At 46.5% G+C, this 25,621-nt stretch overlaps 1 protein-coding gene across 3 annotated transcripts in view; it reads left to right on the plus strand.

Annotated features, from left to right (window-relative positions):
• Positions 1 to 904: 904 nt before the first annotated feature.
• Positions 905 to 25,621, plus strand: part of os9 (OS9 endoplasmic reticulum lectin) — a 65,515-nt gene continuing 40,798 nt past the window's right edge. For all 3 annotated transcript variants that reach the window (XM_068024757.1, XM_068024759.1, XM_068024758.1), the window contains exon 1: positions 905 to 1,073. In XM_068024757.1, the coding sequence (XP_067880858.1) occupies positions 930 to 1,073 (144 nt within the window). In that variant the 5' untranslated portion in view covers positions 905 to 929. The remainder of the gene's footprint in view (positions 1,074 to 25,621) is intronic.

The raw sequence follows: 25,621 nt of genomic DNA on the forward strand, positions 1-25,621 counted from the left end.
TTCTGGGATTGCTGCAGTGTTCCAGTGAACATCAACGCAAGCTCGGGGAGCAGCATCTCATTTACCGATTAGGCAAGCTACAGCCTGCCGGACTGAACATTGAGTTCAATAATTTCAGAGCATGACGGGGCCCCCATTTTACTTTTATTTTTAGTTATTTTTTCTCTTTTTCATTTTTACAATCTTATTTTCTTTTTGTTCATTTCATTTCATCTTAGTTTGTTCAGTTTGATACCCACTGTTTTTTTTTTCATGTTTGTACTTGCTGCTGTTCAATCTTCAGTCCGTTAACACCTTATCTGCAGTAATGCTTTGACTTTCAACACACCATTTGCTTTGACTTTCAACATTGTTTGCCTTTGCTCCACAGGTGCTGCCTGACCTGCTGAGTATTTTCAGCACTTTCTATTTTTATTTCAGATTTCCAGCATCTGCAATATTTAAACTTTTGCAACCCAGTAATCAGCATGATTGACATTCCAGTAAACCAGTCACAAAGTGCATAGTGGCAAATTACCTTCTTAATGGTAAACCTCTTTAGTCCCATAGCCAATGAAGTGGCGTGGATGCGGATCGAAGCGTCGACAGGTTTTGGAAAGCAGAGCAAGGCGGGAACGCTGGTTCTCATGAGTGACAACAATATTACTCAATCATCTGTCAGCTAATGACGTGTTGTTGTTCACCGACGGCGGTTCTGATCAATCAGCGTGGCGGAGTTTGAGTGGCCAGGTTAGGTTGCTCCGCAGCCCCAGCACGCTGGGTTGCACACTGTGAGTGACGTGACAGTTGAGCATTTCGTTTCGGGGCAGCGGCGCGTCATGGTCTGATTGGCTGCTCCTGAAGCAGTTGGCCAATAGTTGTTGCGGGAAGGCGGGACCCACTCTATTAAAGTTCGGGTGAGAGGGTGCGCGCGTCTGCGAGGTTTCAAGATGGCGGCCACAACAAGAGGGTTTTTGGCTGTTATCATATGGGCGATGCAGTACCTGTGCATCTCGGCTTTCCTCAACATCGAAGAGCTGAACGAGATGAAATACGGCATCGAGATCCTCTCGGACCCCATCATTAAACGGCAGGCGAGTTGGCCAGTGCTGTCACAGTGGGTGTTTTTGATGTTGGTCGGGTCTCGTTCCCCTGCTTGCCAACAGAGGCTTTTCAGTGCAGCTTAACCTTTTAATGTGGTTGCATTGCATTGACTTCATATTGTGCTGGTTGGAGAAACGCGAGGTTTTTTTTGTCACAATCACATCACGGGCAAGTGCCAATACTGCGGTTGCCATGACATTGGGTTGTATGTATATTAAGAGGTGGAAGAGAAAGGTTTTACTCCTTGTCTTTTCATGAATGCTATGCCCGCTTAGTATTTTTTGCACACACTTTATGCCTTGTATTGTATAGTGGCTTTTAATCTGAATTAAATTTATTGAAGGATGAACTGTGGTGAAGTAAAATAACTTCTGATTGTTATGCACCACAGCACAGAAAGAGGCCATCTGACCAATCGTGTCTGTTGGCTAAAATGCTGTCCAGCCTAATCCCACTTTCCAGCTCTTGGTCCATAGCCCTATACGTTATGACACTTCAAGTATGTATTCAAGTGTTTTTCAAATGTATCACAGGCTTAGATTAATAATGGAGAAGAGCAAGGAGTAATCTTAAGTAGAACTTCTAAATTTGAAGCGAATTAACTTCAATGGTTCTAACCAGGGTAAAATGGAACCAAAGACTGACAGAAAAAACTGTAACGGAGTAATGGGTGATCTTTTAAGGAGGAGATATTTCAGGTAGAGGCTAGGCACATTGCAACAAGGGAGAAATGTATGGGAACCAAAGCTGGGGCTCCTTGGATGATGGACCTAGAGAATATGATGCAAAAAAAGAGGGTATATGATGCATGTCAGGTGAATTGTTCAAGTGAGAACCAGGTCAAATACAATAAATTGAGAGGGGAAGTGAAGAGAAAAATAAGACTGGCAAAGAGAGAATGAGAATAGAGTGCCAGTTAGCATAAAAAGGAACCCAAAAATCATCTGCCATGTAAATAGCAAGTGGGTAGTAAGAGGTGCAGAGCAAGGCTAGAATACTTACTGAGTATTTTATATCAGTGTTTAGTAAGGAAGAGGGTGCTGACAAAATATCGTTGGAAGTATAGACGGTAGAGGTAATCGTTGGGGTGAAATTTGATAGGCAAGATGCATTGGAAAGGCTGGCTATGCTTGATTTAAGGTTTTGTGCAAGAGAGTGGAGATATGAGGATTTTAATGTAGTGAGTGGTACTGACATGAAACTCGCTGCCGACAAGGGTGATGGTGGAGGCAGACACAACGAATGATTTCAAAAGGAAATTAGATGAAAACTTAAAGGCAATAAACTTGCAGGATTATAGGGATATAGCAGGGGAATGGGACTGACTGGATTGCACTACGGAGAGCTGCCATGGACTCGATGGGCCAAATGGCTGCCTGTGCTGTAATGATTCTATGACTCTGACTCTTAAATCACCTGATTTGGATGACATCCATCCCAGGGTGGCTACAGGACTTAGGCTAATAGAATAGGCAGACTAGTGGCAGATGGAATTTAATGCAAAGAAATGTGATGTTATGAATTTTGGCAGAAGGCATAAGGAAAGGCAATGTGTACAGGGACTGTGGGACCTGGGGGGTTCACGTGCACAGATCCTTGAAGGTAGGACAAATTGAGCGAGTAGTTAGAAAAGTATATGGGATGTTGGGCTTCACAAATAAAGGTGTTGCGTACAAAAGCAGGGAGGTTATGCAGAACCTTCAGTTGTGCCTAACCAGAGCTTTATAGAGTATTGCATCCAGTTCTGGTCACCATGCTTTAGGAAGGATGTGAAGGTCCTTGAGAAGGTGAAGAGATTTACCAGAATGGTCCAGGGATGAGGGATTTTAGCTACGAGGTTAGGTTGGAGAAGCTGGGGTTGTTTTCCTTGGAGCAAAGGAGATTGAGGGGAAATTTGATGGAGGTGTACAAGATTGACAGGCTTAGATAACCCACCCTTAGCAAATCCATGCTGACTGTCCTTGATTAATCTGTGCCCCTCTATTTATACTGTCTCAGAATTTTTTCTAATTTTTGCACCACTGGTTAGGCTGACTCCAATCACCCTGTAAAGGATTTGTGTCACTGGCAAAGCCAGCATTTATTGCCCATCCCTAATTGCCCTTGAGAAGGTGGTGGTGATCTGCCACCTTGAACTGCTACAGACCACCTGGTGTAGGTACCTCCACAGTGCTGTTAAGGAGAGAGTTCCAGGATTTTGACCGAGTGATAGTGAAGGAATGGTGATATAGTTACAAGTCAAGATGGTGAGAGATGTAGAGGAGAACTTGTAGATGGTGGTGTCTCCATGTGTCTACTACCCTTATTCTTCCAGGTGGTAGAGGTCATCGGTTTGGAATGTCCTGTCGAAGGAGGCTTGGCATGTTGCTGCAGTGCATCTTGTAGATGGTATACGCTTCTGCCACTGTGTTTAAGGTGGTGGGTCGGGTGACGATCAAGCGGCTGCTTTGTCTTGAATGGTGTTGAGCTGCACTCATCCAGGCAAGTCGAGAGTATTCCATCACACTCCTGACTTGTGCCTTGTAGGTGGTGGACAGGCTTTGGGGAGTTAGGCGAGTTACTCACCACAGAATTCCCAGCCTCTGACCTGCTCTTGTGACCATAGTATTTAGATGCTGGTCCAGTTAAGTTTTTAATCGGTGGTAACCCCAGGATGTTGGGGGATTCAGCAATGGTAATGCTGCTGAATGTCAAGAGGAGATGGTTAGATTCTCTTGTTGGAGATGGTCATTGCCTGGCACTTGTGTGATGTGAATGTTCCTGGCCACTTATCAGCCCAAGACTGAATGTTGTCGAGGTCTTGCTGCATGCAGGCACAGACTGCTTCAGTATCTGAGAAGTTGTGAATAAACAGTGTTTAGTACCAATTATCAATGAACATCCCCACCTCTGATTTTGCATGGAGGGAAGGTCATTGAAGCACTGGAAGATGGTTGTGCTGCCCTGAGGAGCTCTTGCAGTGATATCCTGGGGCTGAGATAATTAGCCTGCAACAACCACATCTTTGTGCTTTGTATGACTCCAACCAGTGGAGAGCTTTTCCCCTGGACCCCACTGACCACTTTTGCTAGGGTTCCTTGATGCCACACTTGGTGAAAAATGCTGCCTTGATGTCTAAGGGCGGTAACTCTCACCTCACCTCTTGAATTCAGCTCTTTGGTTCATGCTTGAACCAGCGCTATAATGAAGTCTGGAGCTGAGTGGTCCTGACAGAATCCAACCTGCATCAGTGAGCAGATTGTTGCTGAGTAAGTGCTGCTTGATAGCACTATTGATGACACTTTCCACCACTGAGAGTAGACTGGGACAGTAATTGTCTGGATTGGATTTGTCCTGCTTTTTGTGGACAGGACGTAGCTGGGCAATTTTCCACAAAGTCAAGTAGATGCCAGTGTTATAGCTGTACAGGAACACCTTGTTGAGGGCATTGCTCGTTCAGGAACACAAGTCTTCAGTACTGCAGCTGGGATGTTGTCAGCGCCATAGCCTTTGCTGTATCTAGTACCTTCAGCTGTGTTTTGATATCGTGTGGAGTGAATCAAATTGGCTGAAGACTGGCATTTGATGCTGGGGTCCTTAGGAGGAGGCCAAGATGGATTATCCACTCTGCACTTCTGGCTGAAGCTGGTTGCAAATACTTCAGCCTTGTCTTTTGTGCTGATGTGCTGGGCTCCCCTGTCATTGAGGATTGGGATGTTTTTGGAGTCTCCTACCTGTAGTTTCATTGTCCACCACCATTCATGATTGGATGTGGCAGGACTGCAGAGCTTCGATCTGATCCATTGATTGTGGGATCGTTTGGGTCTGTCTGTAGCATGCTGCTTCTGCTGTTCAGCATGTATGTAGTCCTGTGTTGTAGTTTCACTTCATTTTTAGGTATGTCTATCTGGTGCTGCTTTTGGCATGTTCTACACTCCTCATTGAACTGGGGTTAGTCCCCTGGCTATATAGTGGTAGAATGGGGGATATGTCAGGCCATGAAGTTAGCTGGTGGTTTAATACAGTTCTGTTGCTGATGACCCGCAGAGCCTCATGGTGGCCAGTTTTAAGCTGCTAAATCTGTTCTGAGTCTATCCTGTTTGCAATGGTAGTGCCACACAGTGCAATGGAGGGTGTCCTCAGCGTGAGGACAGGACTTCGTCTCCACAAGGACTGTGCGGTAGTCACTCCTACCAGTACTGTGATGGACAGATGCATCTGTGATAGGTAGTTTGGTGAGGACTCAGTCAAGTAGGTGTTTTCGGTGTGTTGGTTCTCAACACCTGCCACAGGCCCAGTCTGGCAAATGTGTCCTTTAGGACTCAGCCAGCTTGGTCAGTAGTGGTGCTACATAGCCACTCTTGATGAACATTGATGTCCCCAACCAGAGTACATTCTGTGCTCGTTACCCTCAGTGCTGCTTCCAAGTGGTGTTCAACATGGCAGAGTACTGATTCATCAGGTGAGGGAGGGCGGTAGGTGGTTATCAGCAAGAAGTTTCCTTGCCCATGTTTGGCCTGATGCTATGAGACTTTGCATAGGGTCTGTAGTTGATGTTGAGGACTCCCAGGGCCGCCACCTCCTAATTATATACTACTGTGCCACCACCTCTGGTGTCTGTCCTGCTGGTGAAGAAGTCTGGGACATTGGCTGTAAGGTGTGATTTGATGCATATAACACAGGCTGTTGCTTTTCTGTGGGACAGCTCTCCCAATTTTGGCACAAGTCCCCAGGTGTCCGTGAGGGGGGGGGCTTTGCAGGTTCCACTGGGCAGGGTGTGCCTTTGTCATTTCTAGTGTCCAAGTCCATCTGGTTTTATTCAACTTTTCTGTAGTGGTTTGGTACAACTGAGTGGCTTGCTAGGCCATTTCAGAGGGCAGTTAAGAGTCAACCACGTTGTTTGAGATGCCTCTTGTAATGAGCATAATAGAAATGTAAGTTAATAGATTACAGGTTGTGAAAAGAGCTGAATTTTTTTTTTCCCTGGCACAGGCGACGGTACTTTTGTAGTCTTGTAATTTTGTGCTATAAAGGTAAAGCTTTACTTACAAATATTAGTGGATCTTGTGTGACTTGCCACAAAGTTTTAGACAAAACTAATTTTCCTCAGTGCAGTATTGCTGTTGCAGGCATAGATGTGAAAATTTGACAACTTCTGGAGCTTGTGAAGCTCCATTTATAGTTAAGTGACTGTCATTTAATGGTGATGCCCAAATAAGGTGTGCATGAAGTAGTGAGCTTCATATTATAGATATGTAGCTGAATTTGGCGATGGTTAGGTACAGAATTTCAATATTGGTATTTCTAATGAGGGAAGCAGTGCTCACCTTGGTGCTCCAATGTTTTGTACAATGGAGTGGTAAAAGTGGGTTTGTGCGTGCAGTTTGCCACATGACAAGATAAAGAACTTGCGTTTGTCTTGTGTCTTTCACTGCGTCAGGATGTTCCCAAGTGCTTTAGTCTTTCAACTACTTTAGAAGTTTAGTCACTATTGCAATGAAGGACATGTGGCCATCAGTTTGCATATGGCAAGTTCCCACAAACAGCCATGAGATAAATAACCAGATTTTTTTTTGTGTGGAGTTGGTTGAGGGATAACTATTGGCCAGGACACCAGACAGAAATCCACTGCTGTTTGAAATAGTGCCATAGGATGTTTTGCATTCACCTGAGAGGGCAGACAGGACCTCACTTTAAAGCCTCATTGGTAAAGTGACACCACTGACTGCAGTACTCCCTCTGTGATGCACCAGAGTGTCATTTTAAATTACATGCTGAAATCTCTGGATTAGGGTGAGATTGCTCCCACTGAGCCAAGGCTGACACCTAAATATATTTTAATGTCCCTGTTTTTGGAAGATAGTTTGTTTCTGTTCCAACCAAGTGTAAAATAATGGGGTGTGGGGCAATGTCTTTGGAGGAGTCTGAACATATTGCAAGTTCTTTAAGGTAATGGGTAATTTGTGCAAAGGCAATGTATGGGAATGACGGGATTTATTAACGAGGGAAGTCACAAACTGCAGCTAAATTTGACTAAGGAATAACTTAACACTTGATCTGTTTCTGTAATTTGGCTGCAATCCAGTAAACACGCAGTTGACACATTCAGGAGGTAATTGAATCAATTTCTTGCTCAACAGATATTAGAGAAACTACCCTGGTGTAGGAAGGTGATGAGAAATGTTAATTGGGTTCTGAAATAGGACTTGGCAGACAGAAGGAAATAGATTCAACAGCTTTTTCTTCTGCCTGAGCTGTCCTGTAAATCTGTGGGCTTAATTTATTAGCCATCTCAGTCCTGAAAGGTTTACCCCGTATCCTTACACTATGACCCCTGGTTCTGGACTCCCCCACCATCGGGAACATCCTTCCTGCATCGACCCTGTCAAGTCCTGTTAGAATTTTATAGGTTTCTATGAGATCCCCCCTCACTCTTCTGAACTCCAGCGAATATAATACTTACAGACTCAATCTCTCCTCATACGTCAGTCCCACCATCCCAGGAATCGGTCTGGTAAACCTTTGCTGCACTCCCTCTATAGCAAGAACATCCTCAGATAAGGAGATCAAAACTGCGCACAATATTCCAGGTGTGGCCTCACCAAGGCCCTGTATAATTGCAGCAAGACATCCCTGCTCCTGTACTCCAATCCTCCCGCTATGAAGGCCAACATACCATTTGCCTTTTTTACTGCCTATTGCACCTGCATGCTTACCTTCAGCGACTGGTGTACGAGAACACCCAGGCTTCACTGCATATTCCCCTCTCTGTTATAGTCATTCAGCTAATCTGCCTTCCTGTTTTTGCTGCCAAAGTGGATAACCTCACATTTATCCACATTATACTGCATCTGCCGTGCATTTGTCCACTCACTCAACTTGTCGAAATCACCCGAAGCCTCTGCATCCTCCTCACAACTCACCCTCCCACCCAGTTTTGTGTCATCTGCAAATTTGGAGAGATTACATTTAGTTCCCTCATCTAAATCATTAATGTATATTGTGAAGAGCTGGGGTCCTACCACCGATCCCTGCGGTACCCCACTAGTCACTGCCTGCCATTCGGAAAAAGATCCCTTTAGCCCTACTCTTTGTTTCCTGTCCGCCAACCAATTTTCTATCCGTCGCAATAAACTACCCCCAATCTCATGCACTTTAATCTTACATGCTAATCTCTTATGTGGGACTTTGTCGAAAGCATTACTGATGCGATGACTAATCTATGGAGCTAGCAGGCATAACTGGGCTTGCTTTCATCCAATAGCTTACACCAGTAAATGCGCCTTAATAAGCAAGTCAATGTATTCTAATTGAGTTGGAAAAGATGATGTCTGTCCTACAGTGTGTTTCTCCATAGTTCTAACAGGCATGATACAAAAATTCACATGTCTACTGATAAATTTTACTGACTTCCTAGCATCAGTTTTGTTTACTGTATGCAAGTTAATTTTTTCCGAGACAAGAGGAAGTGAAATTTAAATGCTACATTTTTATTTTAAAAAGGGTGAATTCTACTTGCTGTTGCTGCTTTGCGAATTAAGCAGAGCTCCACTTGTATTGCTGTAAAACTAATGAAGTGAATCAATCTAAAAATGTTCGTGAGTGGCAGTCATATAGTAGACCCCAAGCAGCTGAGCAGTGGGAGCCTGAGATGAATAGTTTTTCTGCTGCAGCTCCAGATTTACTAAATGGTCGTTTTTTTTAAATGCTGAAGAATAAAATCTTTAGTTTCCTTCAATAGCTAATTTTCTTAGCAACAACTTGTATTGATATAGCACCTTTAACATAGTAAAGCATCCCACGCCACTAAAACTTGACAGAGCTGTGTAAGGAAATATTTAGACAAATTACCAAAGGTTTGGTCAAAGGAGGTGAGGGTAGTAGAGAGGTGGAGCGGTTTAGGAAGGGAATTCCAGAGCTTGGGGCCTAGGCAGAAGAAGGCACAGCTGGCAATGGTGGGGCAATGAAAATCAGATGCACAAGAAGCCACAATAGTAGGAGCAGAGAGATTACAGAAGGTTGTAGGGCTGGAGGTGGTTACAGAGATGGGCAGCGGTGTGGCCATAGAGGAGTTTGAAAACCAAGTTGAGTATTTTAAAATGGAGCTGTTGCTGGACTGGGATTCGCTGTAGATCAGTGAGTACAGGGATGATGGGCGAAGGAGCATGTGTGTGAATTAGGACATGGGCAGCAGTGTTTTGGATGAGCTCAAGTTGGATGCAAGGGGAGGTTGTCCAAGAGAACATTGGAATAGTTGAGTCTGGAAATAACAAAAGCATGGATGAGGGTTTCAGTAGCTTACGTTAATACTCTGGATGTAACTGGCAAGTGAAGTTTCATCTTGAAGGCAGTACTGAATTGTCATGTGATCCTACATTCTATAAAGTACAGTATCTACATTGGCAAAGATAAAGACATCATTGTGTTTAGTTTTTCCAAAAATTATTGTTTTTAAATAAACATTTTGCACGGCACCCCTGTTCATAATGTGTAGCTCTCCTCAATAACATGAACAGTGATTTATGGATCTTATCTCCATTAATGGCAATTGGAATTGTACTTCATGGCTTTTATTCAGCGGATAGTTGTCATGTTGATAAACTGCAAACGATATATTGTCAATCCCTCTGCATGGAGGGGCAAGCTGATCTTTTAGCTCTCAAACTGGAACAGAACACTTGCTGGCGAAGCAGGACAGCCATTCACCCCAACTAGGAGATTCTCTGCAGCACAAGCTTTTTCCCTTGGATGGATATCCAGTGGTAGACTTGTTGGCAAACTTATGTGAATGTGTTCTGTACATCCTGTTGAAAAGATTAGCACTCACATAAGGGGACAGTAGCATATTGGTAAATTTGTTGGACCAGTAATTTAGAGGCCTGGGCTAATGCTATAGAGACACAAGTTCAAATCCCATCACGGCAGCTGGTGGAATTTAAAATACGATTAATAAATAAAGTTGGAATAAAAAGCTAGTCTTAGTAATGGTGACCGTGAAACTACCAGATTGTTGTTGAAACCTATCTGTCCTTCACAGAAGGAAATCTGTCTTCCTTACCTGGTCTGGCCTACATGTGACTTTAGACCCACAGCAATGTGTTTGATTCTTAACTGCCCTCTGAAATGGCCTATCGAGCCACTCACTTGTATCAAACCACGACTGAAATGTTGAAAAGGAATAAAACCGGATGGACTACCTGCCATCGACCTAGGCACCTGAAATGAAAAAGATGCACACTGCCCAGTCGACCATGCAAAATCCTCTCACTGAGCAGAGGCGGTGGCAGAGGATAAAGAGTGTGAGCGGGACAGTAGTGCGGACCTGATGGGTACATTTCCAAAAAAATGCAAGGAGTGCATCCAGAGGACACCAGGTAGGTGATTGGTTGGTGAGTATTCGGTTTTTCGGAAACTGTGAAGATGTATAGCTTAACTAGTTAAACAAACTAATAAAAATTTCAATTGGAGTAAATATAACGGTATAGAGTATTAGTGCAGAGCAGGTCTAGAGGCATGAATTGAAATTAATAGTTTATGCAAGGTATTAATTATAGTCTAAAGAGAGAGAATAGAGTTTTTTTTTAAGATCATGGCTGGGGAGTGGGTACCAGCATATAGAAGTAGTAAAGAATAATAAGGTGCATAAGAGTGTGTTGGATAGTACTAGATAAGGAAGTAGTACTGTATTAAATAGGAGCAGACTAAGAAGGACTGCAAGGAACATAAAGACGGGTATAAATGCATGCATGTATGTAAATACACAAAGTGCGATGAATAAGGTGGTTGAGCTACAAGTACAAATGGCTGTGTGGGGCTATGATATGGCAATAATGGGAATGTGGCTTAAAAATGGTGACGACTAGGCACGATATTCAAGAATACAAAGTGTTCAGAAAAGATAGGGAAGGATAAAAGGGAGGTGGGGTGGCAGTACTGAGTGGTACTGCAGTATTGGAAAGAGGGTATGTCCTTGAGGGGGCAAAGACCGAATCTGTGGTTAGAATTGAGAAGCAACAAGGGTAAGATAATGCCACTGCGGGTATTCTGTAGGCATCGAAGTAGTGAGAGGAGCAAATCTGTAGGGAAATAACGTGCAAGAACTATAATGGTGATACTGGGGGGACTTCAAATATTGATTAGGATATTGTTAAGTAAATAGTAAGTGGGGGGGGGAAGAAGGAGGGATTTCTGAAATGCGTTCAGGTGAACTTCCTTGACCAATTTTTTTCCTCAAATATACTATATTCATAAAAATCTGTATTAAAAAAAATTACGAAACAGTTCAAAACAGCACCAAGTTGACATTCCAAAAAGTGCGAAGGAAATCAGTTTTCTTCAATGCAGGAGTGAGTTGCCTCACAAACCTTGCACTCCATTTTACATGCCATGTACATTTTACAGCAAACCCATATTTTGTGTATACCGCCCGAGGGGTTTCCCATGTGTCCAGCCCCTCCGTTCACTATGGTGGGAGGACCTCACACAGTGGTTTTTCCCCATTGAGCCTTTGCGGCGGCTGCCCCAAGCTTTAGTGCGTCCCTCAGCATGTGGTCCTGAACCTTGGAATGTGCCAGTCTGCAACATTTGGTCGTGGACAACTTTTTGCGTTGGAAAACCAGCAAGCTTTGGGCAGACCAAAGAGCGTCTTTCACCGAATTGATGGTCCTCCAGCAGCAGTTCATGTTTATCTCTGTGTGCATCCCTGGGAACACTGTAGAGCACAGTCTCCTGTGGTACAGAGCTGCTTGGGATGAACCTTGACAAAAACCACTGCATCTCTTTTCACGCCTGCTTTGCAAAGACACATTCCAGAAGGAGGTGGGCAACTGTCTCTTCCCCACCACAGCCACCTCGAGGGCAGCATGCAGAGTGGGTGACACTCCGGGCGTGCAGGAAGGTTCCGACGGGAGGGCCGAACTCACCACCAGCCAAGCTACGTCTTGGTGCTTATTTGAAAGTTCTGGTGATGAGGCATTCCACCAAATGACTGGCAGTCTGCTTGGGGAACCATCCGACGGGATCCACCATCTTCTTATCCTGTTGGGCCTTGAAGACATTCCGTGCAGACCACTGCCTGATGGATTGGTGGTCAAAGGTGTTTTTCAGCAGAAACTTTCCCACGAAGGATAGATGGTACGGCACAGTCCAAGTGGATGGAGTGTTTTGCGGCAATGTGACCAGACCCATCCTTTGCAACACCGGGAACAGATAATCCTCAGCATGTAGTGACACTTGGTGTTTGTGTACTGGGGCTCTATGCACAGCTTGATGCAGTCTCACATGAAGGTGGTCATCAGGATGAGAGTGATGTTGGGTACATTTTTCCCACCCTTATCCAGAGGCTTGAACTTCGTGTCCCTCCGGACCTGCTCCATATTGCAACTCCAGATAAAGTGGAAAATAGCTCTGGTGACTGCCACGGCGCAGGAGTGGGGTATGGGCCAGACCTGCGCCACGTACAGCAACAACGTGAGTGCCTCACACCTGATGACCAGGTTCCTACCCATAATGGAGAGAGAATGCTGCTCCCACATACTCAGTTTATGGTGTACCCTGGCTACTCGCTTCTTCCAGGTTTTGACGCAGGTCTTGGCCCTTCCAAACCATATCCCCAGCACCTTCAGGTAGTCTGACCTGACGGGAAAGGGGACAAAGGATCGGTCGGCCCGGTTCCCAAAGAACACGGCCTCACGCTTGCCGTGGTTCACTTTGGCTCCCGAAGCCAGTTGAACTGGTCACAGATGCTCATCAGTCTGCGAACGGACAGCGGGTCCGAGCAGAAGACGGCGATGTCATCCATGTACAGGGAAGCTTTTACCTGAGTGCCTCCGCTGTCTGGGATTGTCACCACTCTTATGCTCGCATCCTTCCTAATGGACTCAGCAAAAGGTTCTATACAGCAAACAAACAAGACTGGAGAGAGGACAGCCCTGTCTGACTCCAGATTGGATCGGGAAACTTTCCGATTCCCACCCATTGATTGAGACTGCGCTACTGATGTTTGTGTAGAGCAGTTGGATCCAATTGCAGATTCCCTCCCCAAACCCCATTTTGGAAAGCACGTCCATCATGTAGGTGTGTGATATTCTGTCAAAAGCCTTCTGGTCCAAGCTGATGAGGCAGGTGTCCACTCTCCAGTCCCGTACATTGGCGATCGTATCCCTGAGTAGCGTGAGACTTTCAGAGATCTTCCTGCCAGGGAAAGTACAGGTCTGGTCAGGGTGAATCACCAACTCCAGAGCTGACTTGACCCGACTGGCGATGACTGAGATGGGCCGCCAATTTCTGATTTCTGCTCTCTCCCACTTCCGCTTGTAGATGAGGGTGATACCTTTATTCTGACATGCTGCCGGCCAGAAGCATACTCTCGTATACTTCCTGCAGGTCTGGGCTGATTCAGTCCCACAGAGCCGAATACAACTCAACTGGTAAGCCGTCGCTTCCGGGAGTTTTACTCGTCTAGAAGGACCTGACAACGTTTGTCAGCTCATCTGGAGTTAGCAGTTTGTCCAGTCTCTCCCTCATGGTGTCATCTAAGACTCCATGATAGATAACTGGAAGGACTGGGAAGCTGTGGTGTCTATGGGCTTCATGTCATCCAGCCCAGCATAAAAGGATTTGCTGATCCTTAATATGTTGGACTGCGAAGGCGTTGCCGAGCCATCCTTTTTCCTTCAGGTTGCTGATCACAGAGCTCTCTGTACCTTTTTGAAGAAGTAATGCGAGCACATCTCATCCTGCTCAACGGAGTGGACTCTGGACCGAAAGATGATCTTGTAGGCCTCTGTGGCAAAGAGCGAGGCCGGCTGGCTCTTCACCTCTTGGAGATCCTCCTTGACCTCGACCCCCATCAACTGCAGTCGGAGCAGATTTTGCATTCTTTTCTGGAGTTGGGACATTTCCTCCCACCCCCACTCTCTTTCCTCCCCGCCCCGCCCCCCCCCCCCACTCTCTTTCCTCCCCCCCCCACTCTCTTTCCTCCCCCCCCCACTCTCTTTCCTCCCCCCCCCACTCTCTTTCCTCCCCCCCCCACTCTCTTTCCTCCCCCCCCCACTCTCTTTCCTCCCCCCCCCACTCTCTTTCCTCCCCCCCCCACTCTCTTTCCTCCCCCCCACTCTCTTTCCTCCCCCCCCACTCTCTTTCCTCCCCCCCCACTCTCTTTCCTCCCCCCCCACTCTCTTTCCTCCCCCCCCACTCTCTTTCCTCCCCCCCCACTCTCTTTCCTCCCCCCCCACTCTCTTTCCTCCCCCCCCACTCTCTTCCTCCCCCCCCACTCTCTTTCCTCCCCCCCCACTCTCTTTCCTCCCCCCCCACTCTCTTTCCTCCCCCCCCACTCTCTTTCCTCCCCCCCCACTCTCTTTCCTCCCCCCCCACTCTCTTTCCTCCCCCCCCACTCTCTTTCCTCCCCCCCCACTCTCTTTCCTCCCCCCCCACTCTCTTTCCTCCCCCCCCACTCTCTTTCCTCCCCCCCCACTCTCTTTCCTCCCCCCCCACTCTCTTTCCTCCCCCCCCACTCTCTTTCCTCCCCCCCCACTCTCTTTCCTCCCCCCCCACTCTCTTTCCTCCCCCCCCACTCTCTTTCCTCCCCCCCCACTCTCTTTCCTCCCCCCCCACTCTCTTTCCTCCCCCCCCACTCTCTTTCCTCCCCCCCCACTCTCTTTCCTCCCCCCCCACTCTCTTTCCTCCCCCCCCACTCTCTTTCCTCCCCCCCCACTCTCTTTCCTCCCCCCCCACTCTCTTTCCTCCCCCCCCACTCTCTTTCCTCCCCCCCCACTCTCTTTCCTCCCCCCCCACTCTCTTTCCTCCCCCCCCACTCTCTTTCCTCCCCCCCCACTCTCTTTCCTCCCCCCCCACTCTCTTTCCTCCCCCCCCACTCTCTTTCCTCCCCCCCCACTCTCTTTCCTCCCCCCCCACTCTCTTTCCTCCCCCCCCACTCTCTTTCCTCCCCCCCCACTCTCTTTCCTCCCCCCCCACTCTCTTTCCTCCCCCCCCACTCTCTTTCCTCCCCCCCCACTCTCTTTCCTCCCCCCCCACTCTCTTTCCTCCCCCCCCACTCTCTTTCCTCCCCCCCCACTCTCTTTCCTCCCCCCCCACTCTCTTTCCTCCCCCCCCACTCTCTTTCCTCCCCCCCCACTCTCTTTCCTCCCCCCCCACTCTCTTTCCTCCCCCCCCCACTCTCTTTCCTCCCCCCCCCACTCTCTTTCCTCCCCCCCCCACTCTCTTTCCTCCCCCCCCACTCTCTTTCCTCCCCCCCCACTCTCTTTCCTCCCCCCCCCACTCTCTTTCCTCCCCCCCCCACTCTCTTTCCTCCCCCCCCCACTCTCTTTCCTCCCCCCCCCACTCTCTTTCCTCCCCCCCCCACTCTCTTTCCTCCCCCCCCCACTCTCTTTCCTCCCCCCCCCCACTCTCTTTCCTCCCCCCCCCCACTCTCTTTCCTCCCCCCCCCACTCTCTTTCCTCCCCCCCCCACTCTCTTTCCTCCCCCCCCCACTCTCTTTCCTCCCCCCCCCACTCTCTTTCCTCCCCCCCCCACTCTCTTTCCTCCCCCCCCCACTCTCTTTCCTCCCCCCCCCACTCTCTTTCCTCCCCCCCCCACTCTCTTTCCTCCCCCCCCCACTCTCTTTCCTCCCCCCCCCACTCTCTTTCCTCCCCCCCCCACTCTCTTTCCTCCCCCCCCCACTCTCTTTCCTCCCCCCCCACTCTCTTTCCTCCCCCCCCACTCTCTTTCCTCCCCCCCCCACTCTCTTTCCTCCCCCCCCCACTCTCTTTCCTCCCCCCCCCACTCTCTTTCCTCCCCCCCCCACTCTCTTTCCTCCCCCCCCCACTCTCTTTCCTCCCCCCCCCACTCTCTTTCCTCCCCCCCCCACTCTCTTTCCTCCCCCCCCCACTCTCTTTCCTCCCCCCCCACTCTCTTTCCTCCCCCCCCCACTCTCTTTCCTGAAGATGCGCAGCTTGGCACCTTTACTGTTTCCATTAGGAATCTGGTCATAGCATCCAGCTTGCTCTCATCCCTGCCAGATCGTCCAGCTGCGTTAATGATGCAGTTGAAGTTACCGCCTGGGATAACCGGTCTGGATGTTGCCAACAGCAGTGGGGGCTGCTGGAGGATGGTCAGTCACTCGTTGCATTGAGCCAGGGTGTACACGTTGATCAGCAGGAGCGGAGCGCTGTTGTATATTACATCTGCTGCGAGGGTGCGACTGCCTACTGCCTCAACTTTGGAGATGGTGAGGTTGCCTCCCCGCAGCAGAATACCCAGGCCGGAGGAACAGGAATCATTTCCTGTGTGACCACCATCGCAACCATTGTCTGTAGGTGCTGAGGTGTGGTATTCCACACTATTGTAGAAACAGCAGGTCAACTTTGACCTTGGTGAAGTAGTCTGTTTGAAACACATCACGTAGTGGTTTTAATGCTACGCGCGTTAATCGAAGCAATCTTTATACTCATTTTTAGTTAGTTGTTGCTTCCCACACCATTTGTCCTTGTTAGTCCCAGTCCTTGGGTATGTTCCTGCATACCCATAGTGTACACAAGCTGTTTCACATTCGTTGGGCTCAGAAACCCCTCCTGGTTACTCATGGTGGGGGGTTCTGCTGGGGTGACATTGGGGGCGGGGGGTCTTGTAGGCAGCAAGGCTTGGGCTGCCCTCTGTAGTTGGTATCTTTCCCCTCTGTTCCTCCTCGAAGACATCACTGCTCTTGGCTTCCCGGAGCTGAAGTGCGCCAGGAGCTGAAGTGCGCCAGACGCTGCTTTGCTCTTGGTGTCCTGGAGCTGGGGTGCGCTGGGCCCATCACTGCTTCCAGTGCCCCGGAACTGGGCGGCTTTATCTTCCAGCTCCTTTGAGTTCTGCCGCTTCTTTTGCAGGTGCTGTCACTCTGGCGCTTCCTCGTCCAAAGAGGAGGAGCTGCCGTAGTCTGTCTCAGACGGTAGCCTCCTCTTTCCACTGGTTTGGATGGTGGCCTGTTCCTTTTTTGGAGTTTTTTTCTTTGTTTTCTATTGTACCACTTGCCACTGACCAGGTTGTCCATCTGCTGCCTCCTCCATTGATTCTGTCTGTAGAGGAGGGGTTTCAGGACACAGGGTAGGTGTTGGGTCGCTGGTTGCAGCTGCCTCCCCTTCTCCTTCTCAGGTAGACTTTCCTCACTGCGGAGAGGGTTGTTTGTCTCCTTCCCAGCGCCCAACGCATTTACCGTTCCTTCTCCTGGCCTTTCCTTGGACCTTGCCGCCTGAGCATAACTGAGGCAGTGTTTGTGGCAGGTTTTGTAGAGGTGGCCTGCTGCACCGCATAGGTTGTAGCACTTACTCTGTTTGATGGCCTTCCTTCTTGCAGTTCATGTGGACGACAGTGCTGCAGTTGGCTGCCACGTGACCAGATTTGCCACAGGTGTGACAAACTCTGGGCTGCCCCGCATAGACCAAGAAGCCTCAACTTACCCCAATAGCTAAGCTGGAGGGAGGATGGATGATGGCTCCGTTGGCATCTACCTTCAAGGTCACCTTGTTCTGACGCTTGCTGGTCCAAATCCCAGATGGGTCCTTGACATCAGTGCTGCTGCCAGCCACCTCGACGTATCTGGCGAGGACGGTGAGTACATTCACGACAGGAACATGGGGGTTATAGAGGTGAATTGTCACCACCTGATCGTGTTGCGAAGGCAGCATAAAGAGTGGCTCCACTGTGAGGATCAACAACGGTGCCTGGTTTCCCTTTTCCTTGAACACCTTCAGGAACTTGATGCATCCCATAATCTCACAATCGTCCCTAGATGCCAAGGAGGTGCCAGACAATTGAAGAGTGGCAAATGTTACACACTTATTCAAGAAAGGGTGTAAAGACATTTGTAGTGACTACAGGCTGCTCAGATCAACATCAGTGGTGGGCACGGAAAAAAGTCAACAGGTACTTGGAGAGGTTTGAGTTAATTTAAGGAGAGCCAGCATGGATTTGTCAAAGGCAATTAATGCTTGACTAATGAAATTTTTTGAAGAAGGGAATGCAGTGGATGTTTTGATTTTTATTAAAGCGTTTGACACAGTACCACAAAAAAGACTGGTTAACAAAATTGAAATTCATGGAATAGGTGTCCAATTGGATTTTTTTAAAAAAGGCATAAGGACAGAAAACAGTGAGTTGTGGTAAATGGTTGTTTTTCAGACGGAAGGATAGTACAGTGGTGTTCCCCAAGGGTCAGTACTCGGGCCGCTGCTTTTTTGATGTATGTAAATGACAGAGTAAAATTTCAAAATTTGCCAGTAAAAAAACTTGGCCATGTAGCAAACACCTGACAATGATTCCAATCAACTGCAACAGGACATCGGCTAGCAGAATGGACAGGCAAGTGGTAGATGGAATTTAATAGAGAATTGTCAGGTGATGCATTTTTGGCAGAGGCATAGGGAGAAACCATATAGACTATGGCACAGTTCTAAAGAGTGTGCAGGGACTGAAAGACCTGGTGGTTCATGTGCATAGATCTTTGAAGGTGGCAGGACATATTGAAAGAGTAGTTAGCAAAGCATATGGGATCTTAGGCTTCATAAATAGAGGTATTGAGCACAAAAGCAGGGAAGTTATACTGCAATAAAAGCAAAATACTGCGGATGCTGGAAATCTGAAACAAAAACAAGAAATGCTGGATTCACTCAGCAGGTCTGGCAGCATCTGTGGAAAGAGAAGCAGAGTTAACGTTTCGGGTCAGTGACCCTTCTTCGGAACTGAAGTTATACTGCATCTTTATAAAGCTCTGGTTAGGCCACAACTAGAGTACTGCATCCTGTTCTGGTCACTACACTCTAGGAAGGATGTGAGGGTCCTTGAGAGGGCTGTGGTGGAAGCCACATCTGCCAAAATGAGACACGTTCATTTCGTCATATGGAGCATTATTATTTGAACATTTACCGGACATTGAAATAACTTCTTTAAAAAGACGACAGAACAGTGGCTGAAAACATGGCTGCTCATTTGCATTCTAAAAGACAGCTGCATGAAGAGACAATGGGAGTACTCCCTGATCCAATTAGCCAGATGGGTTTTGTCAATAGTGATGATCAGAAGACATTGAGAGTCATTGATTGTGTAAGAGCCAGCATTCCACCACCCCCCAACTGAGTGGTAAGCTTGGAGGAATCCACAAACCTCGCAGGCGAGGCTGCTCCAAACAAGGAGCTAGTCACATGACAAACCTGCTGGCCAACCTGGGGCTTTTTGAATTGTGCCTGACACAATTGTAATTGAACTTCAAGAAGCGAGCACTCCCTCTCGCTCCGTCTGTCTCACGCAAAATTCCAGGGACCCACAGAAGTAACTTAAGCCTCAAGACAGAAGTCCAGCAAAATAAGCTTGAAAATGTGCACTGGGCCCCAGCAAGAACTGCAAGACTTAACTTCAATCAAAGACTCTACATCCAACCCAAAACCAGTAACTGAACTCCATCGATTAATTCAAACCTTTCCCCTTTAATTCTTTCTCCTCCTCTGTCTCTATTTGCATGTGTTTATCGCGTATGCATGCAAGCGGGGTCGAGTCGCGTATTTTTAGAAGTTTTAACTGAGTTAGAGTTTTAAGGTTAATAAACTTGCACCTTTCTTGTTTAAATCTGAGAAAACCTGTCTGGTTGATTTCTTTGCAATTACAATTTGAGAGCAGTGAGCAAGGACTCATTGAGGGGAAGCTAAAAACACTATTTTAAAAGTTAAAACACTGTTACAGCCAAACCAGGAAAAGGCTGAGAAGGGAACCCGAGACCCCTCTCTCACCTGGTCATAACCGGATGCAGAGGAGACTTACCAGAATGGATTCAGGGATGGGGGATTTTAGCTACAAGGCTAGGTTGAAGAAGCTAGGCTTGTTCTCCTTGGAGCAAAGGAGATTGAGGGAGCTTTGATAGGTGTACAATATTGACACCTTGAGATAAGGTAGACAAAGGAAAGCTGATCCTGTTAGCTGATGATACAAGGACTAGGGGAAACAGATTGAAAGTTTTGGGGATGTGAGCAAGAACTTTTTTGTGCAGTGAGTGGTAATGACCTGGAACTCGCTGCTTACAGTGCTTGGAAGTGGAGGCAAGGAAATTGGATGGGCACTTGAAAAAAATAACATTGCAGGGCTACGGAGATAGAATGAGGGAATGGGACTGATTTGGAATGCTCCACTGAGAACTGGCATGGGCTCGCTAGGCTGAATGGCCTCTTTCTGTGCCATAATGGTTCTGACTAACATAGAAAATAGGAGCATGAGTAGGCCATTCAGCCCTTCGAGCCTGCTCCGCCATTCATTATGATCATGGCTGATCATCCCACTCCGTAACCTGTTTCTGCTATCCCCCCATATCCTTTGATCCCTTTAGACCCAAGAGTTATATCTAACTCCTTGAAAACATACAATGTTTTGGCCTCAACTGCTTTCTGTGGTAGCGAATTCCACAGGATTACCACTCTCTGGGTGAAGAAATTTCTCCTCATCTCAGTCCTGAAAGGTTTACCCCATATCCTTAGACTAGGTCCCCTGGTTCTGGACTCCCCCACCATCGGGAACATCCTTCCTCCATCTAACTTGTCAAGTCCTGTTAGAATTTTATAGGTTTCTATGAGATCCCCCCTCACTCTTCTGAACTCCAGCGCATATAATCCTAACCGACTCAATCTCTCCTCATATGTCAGTTTCACCATCCCAGGAATCAGTCTGGTAAACCTTCGCTGCACTCCCTCTATAGCAAGAACATCCTTCCTCAGATAAGGAGACCAAAACTGCACACAATATTCCAGATGTGGCCTCACCAAAGCCCTGTATAATTGCAGCAAGACATCCCTGCTCCTGTACTCGAATCCTTTCGCTATGAAGGCCAACATACCATTTGCCTTTTTTACCGCCTGTTGCACCTGCATGCTTACCTTCAGCGACTGGTGTACGAGAACACCCAGGTCTCACTGCATATTCTCCTCTCAGTTTATAGTTGTTCAGATAATCTGCCTTCCTGTTTTTGCTACCAAAGTGGATAACTTCACATTTATCCACATTATACTGCATCTGCCATGCATTTGCCCACTCACTCAACCTGTCCAAATCACCCTGAAGCGCCTCTGCATCCTCCTCACAACTCACCCTCCCACCCAGTTTTGACATCTGCAAATTTGGAGATATTACATTTAGTTCGCTCCTCTAAATCATTAATGTATATTGTGCCTGCCATTCGGAAAAAGACCCGTTTATTCCCACTCTTTGTTTCTTGTCTGCCAGCCAATTTTCTATCCATCGCAATACACTACACCCAATCTCATGCGCTTTAATTTTACATGCTGATCTCTTATGTGGGACTTTGCCAAAAGCCTTCTGAAAGTCCAAATAAACCACATCCACTGGCTGTCCCTCATCAACTCTACTAGTTACATCCTTAAAGAATTCTAGTAGATTTGTCAAGCATAATTTCCCCTTCGGAAATCCATGCTGACTCTGTCCGATTCTACCACTGTCCTCCAAGTGCTCTGCTATAAAATCTTTGATAATGGACTCTAGAATTTTCCCCACTACTGACGTCAGGCTGACTGTTCTATAATTGCCTGTTTTCTCTCCCTCTGTTTTTAAGTAGTGGGGTTACATTAGCTACCCTCCAATCTGTAGGAACTGTTCCAGCGTCTATAGGATCTTGGAAGATGACCACCAATACATCCACTATTTCTAGGGCCACTTCCTTAAGTACTCTGGGAGGCATACCATCAGGCCCTGGGGATTTATCGGCCTTCAATCCCGTCGATTTCCCCAACACCATTTCTCTACTAATACTGATTTCCTTCAGTTCCTCTCTCTCACTAAGCCCTGTGTTCCCCAACATTTCTGGTATGATATTTGTGTCCTCCTTTGTGAAGACAGAACCAAAGTATGCATTTAGTTGATCAGCCATTTCTTTGTTCCCCATAATAAATTCCCCTGTTTCTGACTGTAAGAGACCTACATTTGTCTTCAATCTTTTTCTCTTCACATACCTATAGAAACTTTTACAGTTAGTTTTTATGTTCCCTGCAAGCTTACTCTTATTTTCCCTTTCTTAATCAATCCCTTGGTCCTCCTTTGTTGAATTCTAAACTGCTCCCAATCCTCAGGTCTGTTGTTTTTTCTGGCAAATTTGTATGCCTCTTCCTTGGACCTCATACTATGTCTAATTTCCCTTGTAAGCCATGGTTTGGCTACCTTTCCCGTTTTACTTTTACGCCAGACAGGAATAAACAATTGTTGCAGTTCATCCATGCGCTCTTTGAATGTTTGCCATTTCCTATCCACCGTCATCCCTTTAAGTAACGTTTCCCAATCCATCATAGCCAACTCGCGCGTCATACTTTCGTAGTTTCCTTTATTAAGATTCAGGACCCTAGTCTCAGAATCAACTACGTCGCTCTCCATCTTGATGAAGAATTCTATCATATTATGGTCGCTCATCAGCTGGAGACTTGTACCAAAATTGGGAGAGTTGTCAAACAGCCTGACAGTCATACTCACCAAATTATAACTTGCAACCAAAGGTCCAGGGATAGACTTAGAACAGATGTAGCAGCCCAAAACTGGATATTCAAGAGGTGCTGTGGGCCATCAGCAGCAGAATTGTATTCAACTTTCTCTAGCCTCATGGCCTGGCATATCCCTCACTCTACAATTGCCATCAAGTCTGGTTCAATGAGGAGTGTAGGAGAACATGCTAGGAACAGCATAATGCATACTTAACAATGAGGTGCCAACATGGTGAAGCTACAACATGCATGCTAAACAGTAGAAACTGTATACAATAGACAGAGCTAAGCAATCCCACAACCAACAGATCAGATCAAAGCTCTGCAGTCCTGCCACATCCAGTTGTGAATGGTGGTGGGCAATTGAACAACTCTTTGGAGGAAGAGGCTCCAAAAACATCCCTGTCCTCAATGATGGGGGAGTGCAGTACAACAGTGCAAAAGACAAGGCTAAAGCATTTGCAACCAAGTTCAGCCAGAAGTGCTGAGTGGATTATCAATCTCAGACTCCTCCTGAGGTCCCAGTGTCCACGATGCTTGTCTTTAGCCAATTTGATTCACACCATGTGATATCAAGAAACCACTGAATGCACCGGATACAGTGAAGGCTAAAGATCATGCCAACATCCTGGCTGTAGTACTGAAGACTTGTGCTCGAAAGTTAGCTGTACCTCTAGCCAAGCAGTTCAGTACAGCTACAACACTGACGTCTACCCAGCAATGTGGAAAATTGCCCAAGTATGTCCTGTGCACAAAAAGCAGGACAAATCTAGTCTGGCCAATTACAGGCCCATTAGTCTACTCAATCAGCAAAGTGATGGAAGATGTTAGCAGCGTTATGAAATGGCACTTCCTTAGCAATAATTAATACTCACTTTGAGTTCCACTAGAACCACTTGCCTCTAGACCTCTTTGCAGCCTTGGCCCAAACTTGGACGAAAGAGCTGAATTTCAAGAAGTGTGGCCTTTGACATCAAGGCAGCAGTTGACCAAGTGTGGCATCAAGGAGCTGTAGCAAAATTTGAAGTCAATGGGAATTGGAGGCAAAACTCTACTGGTTGGAGTCATACATAGCACAAAGGAAGATGTTTGTTCAACCATTGAACATTAAGGGAAGGTTGTTGATTCTCTTTGTTGGAGATGGTCATTGTCTGCTACTTGTGTGGTATGAATGTTACTTGCCAATTATCATCCCAAGCAAGATGATCACTGGTTGTTGGAGGCCAATCATCTCAGCCCCAGGATACAGCAGCAGAGGTCACTCAGGGTAGTGTCCTAGGGCTAGCCATCTTCAGCTGCTTTATCAATGACCTTCCCTCCATCATAGGTCAGAAGTGGGGATATTCACAGCACAGCGTTCACTGCCATTCTCAACTGCTCAGATACTGAAGCAGTCTGTTCCTGTATACAGCAAGATCTGGACAGCATTCGGGCTTGGGATGATAATTTTTCTGGGCATTAAGTACTTTAGATAAAAGTCTGGAAACTTCTCTTTTTTGACACTGGCCTTTTAGTCCTTGATTTCAGATCATGAATTACTTGCAGACTAATTTTTAAAATGCTCAAGGAGGGAGATCTGATTTCTGCTTTCAACTGAATAATCAATTATTCATTCTTTTCAGGTGAGATTATACTTGGTGACAAATGCAGGTTTATTATAGGCAACAAGGAAACGCTCCACAAATATTTGCTGCTTAGTAGAAGCAGTTTGTCTAGTTTTAATTGTTTTTACTGCTGCCACTTGGTAAGATCTTCAGATCCTGTAAGACTTGAGAGTACAACCTCAATTCTAGTAGGCTATGTATGGCAGCAATGAGTCTCTGCTTTTCATATTGCAATCAAAAGCAAATCCCTTCTGGCTTGAAACTATATTTTCAGTTTTGAAGTTTTGCCTCCCTCACTTAGCACTGGTATTGAATCTAAACCTTGAATATTTTTGTGTCCCAAGTTCTGAACTGCTTATCTCTTGCAACCTTAAGTTCCTTTGCAGCACAACACTTTGCTGGAGTGAAGCTCTAGTTTCGCTGAAGTGTATGCTCTTTACCCCACTCTGGATGTTTGGAGACCCACTAATTAACTGATAACCCATTAATTTGGAGGAGATGGCAGAATGGTAATGTCACTGGACTAGTAGCCCAGAAGCCTAGGCTAATGCCCTGGGGACACTGGTTCAAATCCCACCAAGGAAAGAGGGGTGTAGCAGCCACATTTTGGGGGAGTGCAAATTGTTTACAGTTTTCCACTTGGCAGTTATTTAAAGATCTATAATTTCACAAAGGGTTCACTGTTCAGAGTGATTTTAAAACATCTAAAGTATGAGCAGAACCAATACCTTGCAAGTTAAATTCCAAAATAAATAATAGTTTTGAATTTCAGTTTCTGGAACCAGCATGCCTGACTCTGCTCTTGGCTCTTATTTTTGTCACCTTGGCCAGTCTGGTCCCTGCTTGAACATTGATGGTACCAGCAGCACAGTGAGCTTTGTTCCTCTTTCGATGAACCAAAATTAAACCCCACGCACCAATTTATGCAAACTTGAGCAACCACAGTTTAAGCTGGTTTTGCACCTGTTCAGTTCTTGGGCTGTTGACTGAATACTCAGTTTCTGGGAAATTCTGTATGAAAATTAGTGTCCAGATTATTTGCAAGGCAAAAATGTCTTGTAATATGATAAATGTTGGCAAGGAGAGCAAAATTTCATTGAGCATTGATTAAATGATACAACAGGCATCACTAAGTAGGATTGAGTTACTGGCTTTGCACTTTCAAAACATTAATATTTTGTTGGACCGTGTTTGGGGATTACTTCCAACCATACTACACTTGTGAAATTGAGATTGAACAGGCTAGGACATTTTCCTGTAGAAAAGGGAAGGGTGACCTTATAGAGGTCTTTAAGATTGAAGGGGTTTTGTAGGTTAGATGCAGAGATGATGTTTCTTGTGGGCTAACGAAAACGAGGGACCATAAATACAAGGTAGTCACGAATAAATGAAATAGGGATTCGGGAGAAACTTTTTTTTTTAACCCAGAGAGTGGTGAGAACTCGTTCTCCGAGG

This window comes from Heterodontus francisci, chromosome X (assembly GCF_036365525.1).
Source record: "Heterodontus francisci isolate sHetFra1 chromosome X, sHetFra1.hap1, whole genome shotgun sequence".
Classification (NCBI taxonomy): Eukaryota; Metazoa; Chordata; class Chondrichthyes; order Heterodontiformes; family Heterodontidae; genus Heterodontus; species Heterodontus francisci.